This window comes from Aptenodytes patagonicus, chromosome 2, assembly GCF_965638725.1.
Source record: "Aptenodytes patagonicus chromosome 2, bAptPat1.pri.cur, whole genome shotgun sequence".
NCBI classification, from domain to species: Eukaryota; Metazoa; Chordata; class Aves; order Sphenisciformes; family Spheniscidae; genus Aptenodytes; species Aptenodytes patagonicus.
This window is the reverse complement of record NC_134950.1, coordinates 131,761,200-131,777,536: the sequence shown is the minus strand read 5'-3', so window position 1 is coordinate 131,777,536 and position 16,337 is coordinate 131,761,200. Positions and strand designations below refer to the sequence as shown.

Sequence of the window (16,337 nt, the reverse complement as noted above, 5' to 3'; positions counted from 1 at the left end):
CGAAAATACCAAGCTACTAGGAGGTCCCACTAATTTCAGTGAGAGCTGGATGCTCTGCACTTAATGACAGTCAGGCCAAATACTTTTACCACATTTTCAGTATTTCTTTAAAACCTGGACCTGTCATTTTGCAGCTGGCTGCTTTCTGATTAGAAAAGAAACTTTTGTTTCTTTTAACTGTATAAAGAAAAAGAACTAAAAAACTTGGAAGAAATGTGTATCTTGCAGCCTGGTGCTTTAGACAGTAACTCAGCACGTATACAACTCAGACATACAACAATTCTATTTTTGCTGGAGAAAAACTTCCAAGGCTGAACAGTCTTCCAGAGGAGGGTTCTTCAGTACTTGCTGTTAACAGCATTCCCTTCATATTGACTATTTAAACACTCCTTCAATTAGAGCAATTTTGCTTATAAAATGAAAACACACAGCAATAAAAAAGCGTTTCAGTCAAAGAAAGGATATGCTGTGAAACTGGACTTATAGTCCAGCACTGATTTTTTGTTCATCACAGCCTTCCCTGTGATAAGCCCTGAAAAATCAGAATATTAACCTGGAAATGAACATTTCTGGTTGTTCAGCAGACTCTGTGAACCACTGTTAACACAAATCAGTTTGGAAATTTAGGAGGGAGATTTTAGCACCTGCCATTTTTCCTTCTTCAGCAAGAACTCACTGATGTCTGTATGATGATGATGAGAATTTTACTAGCACATATGTTGATAGAACCAAGGGTCAACTTACCCCCTCGTCCTGAGAGAGAGGGTTGTTGATTATCAGATCTTGCTGTCCTGCTTTCCGAGGGTTTGTAATGTGCTGGGTAAAAACAGAAAAAAAATCAAATCCTCTTCTGTTATATTGTAAGTATTAATACCTATGTCAACGCATGAGAGTAGAAAACCTATTTTGTACCAACTTACAATTTCTTTGATCTTATTGTAAGAAGTTCTTAAGTCTGAAGTGGTTTTAATCCACTGACTTCTGTCTTGGGGTAGAACCTCCAGAAATAACTATCAACAAAACAAAATAAATCCATTAAGTTTAATCAATTTAACATAGCTTTTCATATAAATCCTACCAGACAGCATACACCATCTCAGAAAGGAGGAGCAAGTACTCTACACAGAAGGAGAAGAAAGCGAAGACCTGTAAAATACTCCTGGCTTTAGTACTTTCCAGTCAATAAATAAGAAGCTAGAAACAATAACAGTTCTACGGTAGGAAATAAAGCATTAAAAAAACCTGAGGCCACAAACTCAAGCTCTGTAAACTGTCACAGCTTCAGTGAAGTTGATTGAGACTTTGAAGGCAGAAACAAAATGCAAAGAAGACATGAAAATAAATATATAAAACTAGAAGCTATTTACAAAACACTGATGAGCTAATGCAACACACTAAAAACCAAACATGAATGCAGAGCAGAAACTAAGCACTCAGAGATAGACTCTACCTAAGGAATGTGGAAAGGGAAAATCTTAGTCTATAGAAAAGTAACATGTTCTAGAATTCTGCAAGACAGTTAAAAGAGTCCATTTTGCAAAAAGTCCTTGAGAATGCCTACATCTCAGTTCTTTCACATTTCTGTTTAAAAAGGGTTAGAAAGAAACCTCTATTGGAAAATTCTATTTAATTGCATATAAAATAAGGAAAAAAACAGAGTATTTTCTTGCTTTTTAAATATTTTTATTTACACATTATAAAGTGTTATGAAACAGTAAATACTGACAAACAAAAAACATTCCCAAATTATTAAAAATACTTAAATATTTCAGAACCTGACAAAAAAATTGCTAATATTTTTAAAATAGGCAGTCTAAAACAGAGCCCTAACCCGTATCGGGACATGCAAATAAACCCAGATTTATTTCTAAAATAAAACCACTCCTTTATTTAAATAGTGGACAGTGAGGGACTTGATGCTTTTGTTAGTTCAGGGTTTTGAGTTACAGCCTCCTAATTTAGAGGCTCAAGAAGAAGCAGACTGGTAAAACAATGCTTGTGGCATATATTCATCTGGCCTCCTGAAGAAAGTATTTTCATGAACTTTAAATTTGTTCAATGCTACATACATTTCAAATTTCAAACTTCAATTTTCAAATTTCTTTCATTCATATACAAAGAGTATTTTCATTTTCTTTTTATAGGTCTTTGTGCCAAGGTAAAGCTTGAGAAATTCCAAGTGAGGTAATTTCAATTATCAGTGTTAACATACAGCATCTCTACTAGGGAAAATGTTCTCTACTATCAAAGTTAGTGCAGAACAGAAGACCTGATGCCGGTGCAACAAAATTCTTTTGGACTTCATACAGCATCTCACTATTTCTTTGCTTGCTTTCTTCTTCCTTCCCCTGCAACTTTTAAAAAATACAGTAAGAGACCTCTGAGGACCTGTTGTTTTTTACGATTGGAAGACCTGGCTTCCCTCTCTATCCAGTCATTACAAGATGGATTGGTCCTCATTTTCTCAATTCACTGGGAAAAGCTGCTAGCAGAAGCATCGGACTGATTTTAAAGAAGTCCCAAGTTCCACAAAACATAAATGGTGAGACAAACTTCCTTTTTATTTCCAGTGCGCAGCTTCACTGCACAGAGACTGAGAAGAGAGATGGCTGTGTGGCACTCAATTCTAAACACATCACCCAGCACAAAGAGATTCTTTCCCAGGAATCTTTTGCTATCACCTGCAATTCAGCTTTAAGGCAACTCAATATGATTAGCAAATGTCCTATGAATTATAAAAATGAGTAGGAAAACATTGGGATGAAGTCTCTTGGAAAATTCATGATTCTTTGCATCAATAATCTTCCAGCGCATCAGGTAATGTGTTGATATGTTGCAACCACAAACTGTAAATAAATATTTTCTCTTCTTACCTTCCAGCAAACACTACGGAACCTGCTGCTTCTCAGCTGCCCATTAATCCCCTTCAGCCGTATAGTTGCCAAGTAATTGTTGTTTACAAATAGTTCTTCCCATTCTTTACTGCATGCAAAAGCAAAAGGAATGAACATTTAAACAACAACAACAAAAAGTCTTAGCTGATGTAAGGACTATATGACACTACACAATTTTGGATAAGCAGAGGAAAGGAACTTTTTTTAATGTATATATTTAGTTGTGTACCATTTCTAAACGCATGGCTGTCTTTTTGGACACAGTTCTTCTTTGGATTTAATGAATATGTAGATCGCTATAATTATGCCAGCTACTGAAATTCATAATGTCTATGGAGGCTATTCCATTTCCTCTAAAATGTTGGTACTGCAGTTCAGTGAATAAACAAGAAAAATGAATATTAATATAAGCACATTCCTGTTTCAGCTGTAGACAAAGAAGTACCTATTCCAAAAATATGCAACAGAAAAGTATACTGTTGACTGTATTAGCTCCTCACATGACATATTTGCTTAAATGAACCTTCTTTTCTTCTTAATGTCAAGCTGGGCAGTTAAGCATAATAGAAGATGACTTTCTTTAACATTTAGAGCTATTTACTATTGAAATCACTCCTACTTCTTTCTACATGATCAGTTTTAAAATTTTAACAGGTGCTAGCAAATTTAAAAAAACATCAAAAAATTAAAAAGCCTCACTGTATAAACTGTTAAAGGCAAGCTTGAGTACCTTGCAGTACCTATGGCTGACTAGATAAACAACCTAAATATGCCTCCCAGGCATGCAGGCACCAGGGGCCTAACACCTGTGCCTCATTAATATACAAGTAAATCTGCTCTACTGGGAAACAATTGGAAATTAATTGTCCCAAACCATCTACTGAGTTGAATAAAAGAATTAAATCTATATTTCCTGCACCTTCTACTGAAACGAATCCCAAGAACAGGATACGGCATTTGATGGTCTTAGTAGCCCAAGACTTGCTCACAGACTTTCTGCAACCACTCTAAAATCCAAAGGGTAATTTCAATGTAAAGAGCTGGGTTATGTGCAAGGAAATGTGTTTCAGATTTATTTTCAATGCATGTCCTTAAGGTGAACATCTCCCTCTCCCACTGTCACATGGGAGACTATTACTTCTCCCTGGGAGATCAAATGAAACCAGAAAGAGGGAAACTACTATTGTGACTCCAGGGCAAGATCTCACCAGATTTCCTTCGCTAAGGAGCGTCACAGAGTGGGTTGTACTAAACACTAACAAACTCTGGTTTTGCAAACTGCCCTAAATATATGCAAGCTACAGTTAGATAGTTTTCAGCCTTTTAAGCTGTGTTGTGAGAGTGACTTTTTTTAAACCTTGTTTTAGATAAAACTTGTTCAGTTTCAGAACAGAATTATATGATACAGTCGCTGGGAATAGTTGAGGAACAGACTTGGCAAGCCAGGAAATTATGGTCCTGTTCCTCTGAGACAGGAGTGAACTTACAATCCACGCTGAGACCAGAAGCGTTGTGTTTGTGAATGCATCACCTTTCAGCTAGGATGGTTTTCTAAAAAAACACGTGTTTACTTCTGGACCTTGATTATTAACTACTTTGAAAAGTGAAGGTAGTCCAGGTAAGGACAAAGACGACTAAAGTAGTGTTAGGTTGCAGGGGTTAGGGCTGCTTTCAGCTTCTGCCAACTGCCAATATTCCCAAGTGAGCAAAATAGCAGCAAGTAACTCCAGCGGTGTGGGGCAGCTTCCTTCCTTCCTGCCACATCCCCCATTCTCCAAGTCAGAAAGACTGTCTGGTCATTTCACTGGCTCCCTACCTCCGATACATCCTCGCCTTCTGCAGTGAGCTGCCTACGATTGTTTACCACAGTTCTGTCTCCTTTAAATACAACGTATGGTATATAGCAGACACAGCTTGAGAAAAATCTGGCCCTTTCTTTCACAGTCATTTATACTTCAGTAACTACCGTATATTATGCCTATCTAAATAACCCTCCTGTTTCTATCATGAATAATATTCTTCGTTTGCCATTGTAAATTTTGTAGCATCATTGGCCATTATAACTACTGCCAAGCTGCCTCCCTAAGGTAGCGATGCTTCAAGAGTGACACATTCCCCTGCGCACACAACAGGTCAGACTCTGAAGCTATTCACATTGTTCTGCAAGTGGATGACATTCCCACAACGTCTTTGAAAATGCCGGTATGTCAGCTGAGTTAGCAAAAGGTTTCAACCAGTGTAACTCTGAATAGAAAGAACAGAGAGGAGAGAAACTCTTCAGGTTATTTTTTTCACCAACTGCTGGGAGTGATTGCTACACAGTAAGAAAGTAATTTCAACACTTCTTAAATTGTATTAGTGCGGATACTATGCTTTGTCTTTTTTTTTTTTTTTTTTAATTTGTAATACAATTCCAAACATGTTTTGAACAAAATTACATTTAAAACAGCCAAAAGAAATTTGGCAAGATCATATCTTCTCCGCATCCCCCCTTGGCTGCTGGGATCACTAAAAAGAAAAGTTATGAGCAACTGAAAAAAAAGACTTGGAAGCTGGAATCTGCTTCAGTTTTAATAGAGCTGAAGGAGATCTAAAATCCTTTCTGAACAGCATTCACTAATTCATTTCTCAAATATTTTGAAGGAAGGCTACTAAATTAAGCCTTACAATTCTAGAGACTGTTTCAATAATGGTAACACCGTGTAGTATCAACAAGCTATCAATTCTAAAAGGATAATTTTTAAAATCATGTAGCCCTACTCTGTAAACTAATATCTATGAGCCTTGTTAACCCGGGCTTGCAGAAAACTCATCGGTCAAAGTGAAATGAGCAATGAAGATTGGAACTCAAGTCTACCACATTACATTTGCTTCACTGAAGTGAAAGACTTCAAGAGCCAACTGGAACCACTTAAACTATGAACAAGCACATGCAATTGTTTTTAATCAAACTAGAAAATTAAATGCATAATCATGTGTTAATACCACCTTTAGGTTGTACAATTAAAATAAAGGCAAATGCTAATGCTAATGTTTTCTGCTTATTTTGTACATATTTTTCATTTCATATTCTTATTTAAATATCCTAATACACTATCGTACATATTGTAAAGTTTTCATAATATAAGGCCTGAATGAGGAAAAAGTAATTGGATTAATGTTTCTTTAAGAAACTTAATTTCACATGCTGTATCTATGCAGCAACCGTCCAACGTAAAATATTTATTCGCTTGAGTTAGGGACAGTTGCATTACTTAGAAGTGGGAAAAGTGCTCAGTATGTACAAATGAAAAAGCAAGCAAATCAATGGAAAGGATGAAGGTTGCAGATTCGTTCTGCAAGGTTTGTTCTTAGTTCTCAACTGTTCCTTTCCATCTTTTGAAACATGCATTTACGTCATAACTACAAGAGTTTGAATCTGTCTGCAAAAGAATTTTATACTGGGGTCCGCTCTAATACACACACTTTCTTGCTTATAAGGAATGAGGTCATCACAGAAACATGGTGGGGTGACTCTCACAATTGGAGTGCTGCAATGGATGGCTATAGACTCTTCAGAAGCGACAGGCGAGGAAGGAGAGGTGGTGGGGTGGCCCTGTATGTTAGGGAGTGTTTCAATTGTCTAGAGCTCAACGATTGTGATGATGATACGGTTGAGTGTTTATGGGTAAGGATGAGGGGGAAGGCCAACGAGGCAGATATCCTGTTGGGAGTCTGTTATAGACCACCCAACCAGGATGAAGGGGCGGATGAAGCGTTCTATAAGCGGCTGGCAGAAGTCTCTCAATCGCTAGCCCTTGTTCTCGTGGGGGACTTCAACCTCCCGGATGTCTGCTGGAAATACAACACGGCAGAGAGGAAGCAGTCTAGGAGGTTCCTGGAGTGTGTGGAAGACAACTTCCCGACACAGCTGGTAAGTGAGCCTGCCAGGGGAGGTGCCTTGCTCGACCTGCTGTTTACAGAGAAGGACTGGTGGGAGATGTGGTGATCGGAGGCCGTCTTGGGCTTAGCGACCATGAAATGGTAGAATTCTCCATTCTTGGTGAAGTAAGGAGGGGGGCCAGCAAAACCGCAACCATGGACTTCCGGAGGGCGGACTTTGGCCTGTTCAGGACGCTGGTTGAGAGAGTCCCTTGGGAGACGGTCCTGAAGGGCAAAGGGGTCCAGGAAGGCTGGACGATCTTCAAGAAGGAAGTCTTAAAGGCGCAGGAGCAGGCTGTCCCTGTACGCCGTAAGAAAAACGGGCGGGGAAGACGACCGGCCTGGCTGAACGGGGAGCTCTTGCTGGGACTCAGGGAAAAAAAGAAGAGTTTACCACTTGTGGAAGAAGGGGCAGGCAACTCAAGAAGAGTACAGGGATCTCGTTAGGTTGTGCAGAGAAGAAATGAGAAAGGCAAAAGCCCAGCTAGAACGCAATCTGGCCGCTGTCGTTAGAGACAACAAAAAAAGTTTTTACAAATATATTAATGACAAGAAGAGAGCCAAGGAGAATCTCCATCCCTTATTGGATGCGGGGGGGAACATTGTCACTGAGGATGAGGAAAAGGCTGAGGTACTCAATGCCTTCTTTGCCTCAGTCTTTAACAGGCAGACCAGTTATCCTCAGGGTACTCAGCCCCCCGAGCTGGAAGACAGGGACGGCGAGCAGGATGAACCCCCCATAATCCAAGAGGAAGCAGTCAACGACCTGCTATGCCACCTGGACACTCACAAGTCTATGGGGCCGGATGGGATCCACCCGAGAGTGCTGAGGGAGCTGGCGGAGGAGCTCGCCAAGCCGCTCTCCATCATTTATCAGCAGTCCTGGTTAACAGGGGAGGTCCCGGATGACTGGAGGCTTGCCAATGTGACGCCCATCTACAAGAAGGGCCGGAAGGAGGATCCGGGGAACTACAGGCCTGTCAGCCTGACCTCGGTGCCGGGGAAGATTATGGAGCGGTTCATCTTGAGGGCGCTCACAAGGCATGAGCGGGACAACCAGGGGATCAAGCCTAGCCAGCACGGGTTCATAAGAGGCAGGTCCTGCTTGACCAACCTGATCTCCTTCTATGACCAGGTGACCCGCCTAGTGGATGAGGGAAAGGCTGTGGATGTGGTCTACCTGGACTTCAGTAAGGCCTTTGACACCGTCTCCCACAGCATTCTCCTAGAGAAGCTGGCAGCTCACGGCTTAGACAGGTGTACTCTGCGCTGGGTAAAAAACTGGCTGGATGGCCGGGCCCAGAGAGTTGTGGTGAATGGAGTTACATCCAGTTGGCAGCCGGTCACGAGCGGTGTTCCCCAGGGCTCAGTTTTGGGGCCGGTCTTGTTCAATATCTTTATCAATGATCTGGATGAGGGGATTGAGTGCACCCTCAGTAAGTTTGCAGACGACACCAAGTTGGGTGGGAGTGTTGATCTGCTCGAGGGTAGGAAGGCTCTGCAGAGGGACCTGGACAGGCTGGATCAATGGGCCCAGGCCAACTGCATGAGATTCAACAAGGCCAAGTGCCGGGTCCTGCACTTTGGCCACAACAACCCCATGCAGCGCTACAGGCTTGGGGAAGAGTGGCTGGAAAGCTGCCTGGCGGAAAAGGACCTGGGCGTGCTGGTCGACAGCCGGCTGAACATGAGCCGGCAGTGTGCCCAGGCGGCCAAGAAGGCCAATGGCATCCTGGCCTGTATCAGAAATAGTGTGGCCAGCAGGAGCAGGGAAGTGATCGTGCCCCTGTACTCGGCACTGGTGAGGCTGCACCTCGAATACTGTGTTCAGTTTTGGGCCCCTCACTACAAGAAGGACGTTGAGGTGCTGGAGCGTGTCCAGAGAAGGGCAACGAGGCTGGTGAGGGGTCTGGAGAACAAGTCTGATGAGGAGCGGCTGAGGGAACTGGGGTTGTTTAGCCTGGAGGAAGGGAGGCTGAGGGGAGACCTCATCGCTCTCTACAACTACCTGAAAGGAGGTTGTAGCGAGGTGGGTGTCAGTCTCTTCTCCCAAGTAACTAGCAATAGGATGAGAGGAAATGGCCTCAAGTTGTGCCAGGGGAGGTTTAGATTGGATGTGAGGAAAAATTTCTTTACTGAAAGAGTGGTTAAACATTGGAAGAGGCTGCCCAGGGAAGAGGTTGAGTCCCCATCCCTGGAGGTATTTAAAAGACGAGTAGATGAGGCACTTAGGGACATGGTTTAGTGGGTGGTGGTTTTGGGTTGACGGTTGGACTTGATGATCTTAGAGGTCTTTTCCAACCTCAATGATTCTATGATTCTATGATTCTAGGTTGATCTCCTAGCAAACCATATATAAGCATATTTATTCTCCTCTTTCCTTCCAACAGGACGTCTTTTGTGGCTCTGATGCTTGTTAAGACAATTACGAACATTAGATTTTCAGAGATAAAAGTCCAAAGACTTGGAAGAGAAGTGTCTCTCTCTGATGACACACTGTAAGGAAGAGAGCACAACAAGCAGGACTTTACATCAGAAAGTCTAAGTAGAATTTTACATGCACTTAAATACCATTTTTGAAAAGGTATTTAAACCCCTGAGGTCTAGCATCTTAGTAAAAGACACTGGAATGCCACTATGGCACAGCTCTAGAGGAACAAGCAGTTGTAAACTTGTTAAGAGAGTGACACCAATAATGTAACAAGACGCCTGGAAAATAATTCTGGAATTCAAATAGTAGTTCCCAGAGTTTTCCTGAGGCAACACTGAGCTGTGGTAGCGTTGGGGAGAGGTAACAAAGACTTTCTTCCACTGATAGCCAGTAGTGGAACATCAGCCTCTGTCTCTGCTGCTAAATTTCGATCTGCAGCATAATGGCAAAACGAATGCATCAGCATAGATACGCAGAAGAATGCAACTGTAGCCCACCTAAGCTCATCACAATAGATACTCCATTCAGAAGAGGAAGAAATACAATTGAGGAAGAGTGGTACAGCACAGACAGTGATCACCGCTAGTTAACTTCCGCATTTACCTATTTACAGGATAAAGCTGCTGAAGTACACAAATGCAGATCCTTCCAAAGCTTAAAGCTAGTGTAAGAAGCATTTTTGTACTATGATGTTCAGACAACATCAAACTCTGTGGAAGACACTAAAACCCATAGAAATGTAAAAATGTGAATAGCCACATCAAACTACAAACTCTGTCACTGAAAAAGGGCAAAGATTCAGTTCTGGGACTGCAGGGGCTCCGACCTACCAGGTAAATATTACTGTCCATAATTATTTCACTTTCAGTTGAAACTGCAGGCAACAAAGAAACCAGTATCTATCAGGTCATTAGACAGTGGGTATAGTTATTTTATCTCATGCATTTTTAAAATATTTTATGCCAAGTTTTGAAATCCCTTTTTTTGTGTCCGTGATGAAACAAGACCAATTCAATATTTACAACAACATTTAGATAACAAGGAATGTTTCTCAGTTCATGAAAGAATACTACAATACTATTGAAAGGTGTGAACATTTGCATACATATTTGAGATTTCAATCTAAATCTTGAGCTTATTCTACCCTCTAGACCAATATTGAAGGATAAAACAGATAGTCTCATAGTGATCCAAAGAAAACTCTTGAGCAGTGCTGCTAGTACTGGCAAAATCATCTAAAACAAAATGGTGTGCGTGCTCCCAGAAAAGCCAATTTAACTTTTTCATACTGTTTTATGTTAATCTTCAGAACGTGCTTTTTAAAATATTGAGACCCAAAATCAGCTCCCCAGAGGCACCCAATGAAGCAACAGGCTACTGAACAGACCATCAGAAAGAAAACAAATTCTCGAATTATTGTGTCATATGTTTTGCAATATGAGGTCTTTATTGATAGGAACATCAATAAGTGAATGTAGTATCTACACTTAAATAGAGGCAACAGTTCTTTTCAAACATACTGTATAAATGCAAGAAACATGCATAGTTTGTATTATTTATTATGCCATAAAATGAACATTTGAGAAAAAAGTGAGGCAATGGCCAGGAATGTAATGAAAACAGAGTTTATTCTATAAAAACGGGGAAAAAACAATTGAAAGGTAGTATCAAGTAATAAGCAGTAAGTTTCTAAAACAAAACCATTTCTGAAACACATGGATTTTTATTTGCTACCCTGAAAATCCACTTGACAGCCTTAATGTGAAGGTTTATCAGTATGCTTGGAAAATATATGTATTTTCCTCTGTTTCTCGAACTCCTGCCTCAGGATACGAGGCAGAGTTAACAGCCATGTAAGTGTGAATATGCATGGCTGTGCTGCTGGGAGGCTCAACATTCATAGGCCAGGTATTTCTAAACAGTTCAGGTTTCATCCACTTTTGGCTGACATACAGTTAAAAAGGTTTGCGTGAAGAAAGGTAAAATCACTTTCTTAATGTAAGCATTCCAGCAAAAACTTCAGGTTATTACCTAGCTATGCTCTTTAAGCTACCGGCGTGTGTGTAGTACAGTCTAGGGAACTGAAATAAGGCTGCACTGGCAGCAGGACGCTTTGCCAGCACCTCTCGTAACAGCATTGGATCTGAGGCAGAACCCCAAGACACCTTTCTCCACACTCCAAATTGTCCACTTTGCCTTGGTGGTTCTCAGCCAAAGAGCCGGGTTTGGCCATGGGAGAACACCTAACTTCCAACCCTGTAATTGTTTAGTTTTTGTAGAAGAATTCTTGTTACAGTCATTTCAAAGTCTAAATTTCATCAGCTCGTTCTCCTCTACTCATTACTTTATGTGCACATTTACAGAATGGTGAACTAAAATTTAGGTATTATGTTCAATTATTTTTATTTTTGTATTGTAACTGATTTGCCAGTTGCAGAGCCAAGGCTTTCTAGTTTGAATCCCCCCCCAACACATTTGAAATCCTTTGCACGTACAGGCAGAACATTTACTTTCTCGCTGTCCTGACTGAAGTTCCCTGGGCAAGGCAGGCCTTCTCGCCCCACCCAAAGCCTGCCATCTAAATGCTGGGCACCTAGTTTAAGCAAGGTGGCTAATCTTCCTCTATAGCAAAGGGTGAGATACAAACACGCAGTGAGGGAGAGTCACCCAATAAACTTTTAAACGTTTAATGTTAGTTCCCTCCACCTTTTTAGTTATGATGCACGCTGCGGAGAGACTATATCTGCTGCTGCCTTGTAACTGGTATTTCCACCATCAGATTTTTCCCTTCTGCTAATTCATACCCACAGCTAACCAGAGCTGTGTGAATTTTGTGTGTTCACATGCATGCAGCTTTGTTATAGGAACAGACATGCATTCTTTAAGAAAAAGTTAGAGCTTCCTGTAGTACATAACAGAAGTTAAAAGCTACAGCTCTACAAATCATCAAACTAATAAATGGATGTAACAAGGAGACTGGAGATACTTTTTGCAGGAATATGCCCCAAAATGTTTCTGTACTCACACCTGACTAGTTAGAGCAGGTCTAGAACTGGCATAGTCATGATAATATTTAAAAATATGCACCTGATTCAAAACTCGGATGATTTTATGATGTGCAGGGTGACAAATGCAAAATTCTACTTAATACAGTTAATTCCATCTTAACTTTGTAAATCCGTCTATTTTGCATGCAATAACATAAGAAAATGAGTGATTTCATGATATAACTTTAATCTCTTGAACTGACTAGCTTTTATTACCATCATTAAAAACCACGTAGTCTTACTAAAAGCAAGTCTTTGCTCTTTACATTTATTTCAATTGTACATTATTTTGAGACAGCTTTTGTCTTCAAGCTTCTTTGGATTAAAAACTGTAATTCCTCAAACCTGCCATCTTGTATTCAAGTTTTACATACAGTTCTAGGTCATGGTGTTTTTTTTAAAAAAAAACAAAATGAAATCACTGACCAGATGCATTTTGAACAGAGTGTAGGAAAATCAAGCCATCTGGTTTAACCTTCAATAGTTCTGTTACAAAGGTGTAGCACACAACTCTTCCATTTAAAATCCCACTGACGGCACTGAGCCAGTACTGAGCAAAGAACTGATCCTCTCCAGGTTCTCTTGCTGCTAAACTCAGCCAACAACTCACTCCCAGTTCTGTGGCAGATGTTCTTGCTTTTATGTCACTGCGCATCCCATGGACTAGAAGCTAATGCCAGTATGTTTAAGATCTTTAGCACCAAGGAAAGTATGGTGCCATTCACCTGTCAGTGTTAGTCACGTTCCTGCAAAGGTGATACGAGTTCTGAGTTTTAAATGAATGACAATGATGAAGTTCATTGCATTACTTAGACTGACTGACCTTCAGAACTTTTAATAAATATTTCAACTTCATTATTGCCAGATATGGTGTTAGAAGGAAGAATTGTGAAAGGTTTGGGGGCCAAAATGAAAATCACAAGAGCAATCCCGTTGGGTTCCTTTCTCTTTTGTCAAGTTTATGAAAGGACTAACGGTGCTTACAAAAAAGGAAAATATTCATTCTAAAAAAAGGAAGAAAGAACAAAATACTTCTGAATTTTTTTGTAACCTGACATTCCTGATCTCAAATGCTATGCTGCTCATGCCATTCACCCTAGCACTGAATCTTTGCTTAGAAAATCATGCTTTTCACTCATACAGACATTCTTTCTTCTGCTCTTGCCACAGGTGTTTCCTCCTTCTGATTTAGAACGAACTAATTCCATTTTTAGGATTTTGAATAATAGGGTTTACAGAATCACAAAATGGTTGAGGTTGGATGGGACCTCTGCAGGTCATCTGGTCCAACCCCCCTGCTCAAGCAGGGCTACCTACAATTAATTATCCAGACAGCTTTTGAATACCTCCAAGGAGAGTGATGCCACAAGCTCTCTGGGCAGCCTATGCCAGTGCTCAGTCACCCTTACAGTAAAAAAGCATGTCCTGATGTTCAAATGGAGCCTCCCGTGTTTCAGTTTGTGCCCATTGCTTCTGGACTTGTTGTTGGACACCACTGGAAAGAGCCTGGCTCTGTCTCCTCTATACCCTCCGTTCAGATATTTATAGACTTTGATCAGATCCGCCCTGATCCTTCTCTTCTACAGGCTGAACAGTCCTAGCCCTCAGCCTTTCCTCATAGGAGAGATGCTCCAGTCCCTTCATCATCTTTGTGGCCCTTCCCTGGACTCCCTCCAGTATGTCCATCTCTCTCTTGTACTGGGGAGCCCAGAACTGGACACAGTACTCCAGGTGTGGAGTAGAGAGGAAGGATCACCTACCCTGACCTGCTGGCAACACTCCTCCTAATACACTCCAGAATCCTACTAGCCTTCTTTGCTGCAAGGGTACATTGCTGGCTCATGTTCAACTTGATGCCCACCAGGACCCCCAGGTCCTTTTCCGCCAAGCTGCTTTCCAGCCCCCAGCGGATATTGGTGCCTGTGGTTCTTCCTCCCCAGGTGCAGGACTTTGCAGTTCTCCACGTTGAACTTCATGAGGTTCCTGTCAGCCCATTTCTCCAGCCTGTCAAGGTCTCTCTGGATGGCAGCACAACCATCTAGTGTATCAGCCACCTCTCAGTTTTGTGTTACCTGCAAACTTGCTGAGGGTGCACTCTGCCCCATCATCAAAATCATTAATGAAGATGTTAAACAAAGCTGGACCTAGTATTGACATCTGGGGTACACCACTAGTTACCAGCTGTCTAGACTTTGTGCCACTAATCACAACCCTCTGAGCCATTTTTCATCCCACCTCACTGTCTGCTTATCCAGCCCATACATCAACAGCTTGTCTATGAGGATCTTATGGCAGACAGTGTCAAAGGCCTTCCTGAAGTCCAGGTTGACAACATCTACTGCTCTCCCCTCATCTACCAGGCCAGTCATTTAATCATAGAAGGTTATCAAGTTGGCCAAGCACCCCTTGGTGAAACCATGATGACTACCCCTGATGAACCTTCTTGTCCTTCATGTGCGTGGAAACAGTTCCCAGGATCAGCTGCTTCATAACCTTCCCAGGGATCAAGGTGACGCTGACCAGCCTGTAGTTTGCTGGGTCCTCCTTCTTAACTTTCTTGAAGATAGGAGTGACTTTTGCTTCCCTCCAGTCCTCAGTCACCTCTCCCAGCTGCCATGATTGTTCAAAGATTATTGAGTGCAAAAGTAAAGGAAATCCATAATGAAAAACACTTAAAACATTAGTAAGGGAAAATATGACATCAGCTGAATATGGCGTCAGTGGTACACATGCTAATTTTCACGTACAACAGAATAAATCAAGCGTAAACCAAAATGTTCGCTTCCTAAACTACCATTCTCCCTTCCATGGTCTCCCGTCATGTACTAACTTTTTCCTTTTTGCTACCAATCCGTCAAGAAGCATTCTGCCAATAAAAGATGCTAGCACTCAATCCTTCCTTTCTGATTCTCTGTTCAGAGCATCTCAGGCTTTAAGTAAATTTGTTAAATTTGCTTTCCCCTATTTTCTAAGGGATCACACCGCATACAAACAGAAAGCAAGCCTATATTACTGTTTCCACCTCTTTAGAAAGTAACATAATTTTCAAAGGAAAAGTTCAAAAAAATCCACAATTTACATCTGTTGAAACATGTAGATCTTAGAAAAAGTATACTGCATATAGGATTTCAGTTCCTCAATAACAACTTTTTCTTTCTTGTCTTATGACATCCTTCATAAATTCCTTAGGACACCAGGCAAGGAGGGCAGAGTAGATCAGCTGTGGAAGGAAGAAGTCAATAAAAGAAGTTTGACAAGACGGAGATGGAAATTATATAAGGGTCCTTAAACAGGAAAAGAAAGGGAAGTAATTTTGAAAGAATCCAGAGAAAATCAGAAATCTTCTAAGCTCTCAGTTGGTGTGACAGTGATCTTCTTGGATTTGGAGAAAAAAACTGTTGGAGAAAACCTGTGATCAGTGCAGAGAGTCACCTTCTCTTGCTGGAAATATGAGGTTTGCAAGATGGAGTTGCTAACTTCTTCACAAACAGGGACAAAATGAGAGTACTGGCAGAGACTACTACATCCAGAGAAAGACTATAAGCACGTAATCTTTCAGAAGAATAACAAAATTCAAGGAGAGAGTTTACAGGCTCTCAGACAAAATTAACTTGTAGTGAAAAGGCCTCTCTGCACATAAATGGCATCAACCAAGATGGCATCTAGCAAATGGTTCTAGGTAAGACAAACATGGATGCCAGCTTTACCGCTTCCTTGTGGAAAAAGAGGAGGGATGCCAGCACTGAGAATTCTCCTTACAGAGCAGAGGTGCAGTGCCACTTCACTGCTTCATCTTCTATTCCCAAATTTTTGTATCTCTAAATATTTGAAAACCCCAATAGCAACAAGCTTGTTCTTTACAGCTCTTGATTATGTGTGGACACATAGTGGACAAAGTTAGGAAAAATAGGTTATAATTGCACAGGGGTGGCTTAAAAGTAAAACAATAAAGAAACACCACCTGTGTATGAGCAAGACTAAATAGACTTGTGTAGATGGGAACGGGCTGTTTCCTAATGGATTAAAACAAGAGTTTTCCACAAG

General features: G+C 41.1%; 1 protein-coding gene across 6 annotated transcripts in view; it reads right to left on the bottom strand.

Annotated features, from left to right (window-relative positions):
• TBC1D5 (TBC1 domain family member 5) overlaps positions 1-16,337 on the bottom strand; it is a 338,077-nt gene that overhangs the window by 154,080 nt on the left and 167,660 nt on the right. For all 6 annotated transcript variants that reach the window (XM_076331221.1, XM_076331219.1, XM_076331224.1 and 3 more), the window contains 3 exons: positions 2,874-2,982; positions 921-1,010; positions 745-816 (listed from right to left, as the gene is read on the bottom strand). In XM_076331221.1, the coding sequence (XP_076187336.1) occupies positions 745-816; positions 921-1,010; positions 2,874-2,982 (271 nt within the window). The remainder of the gene's footprint in view (positions 1-744; positions 817-920; positions 1,011-2,873; positions 2,983-16,337) is intronic.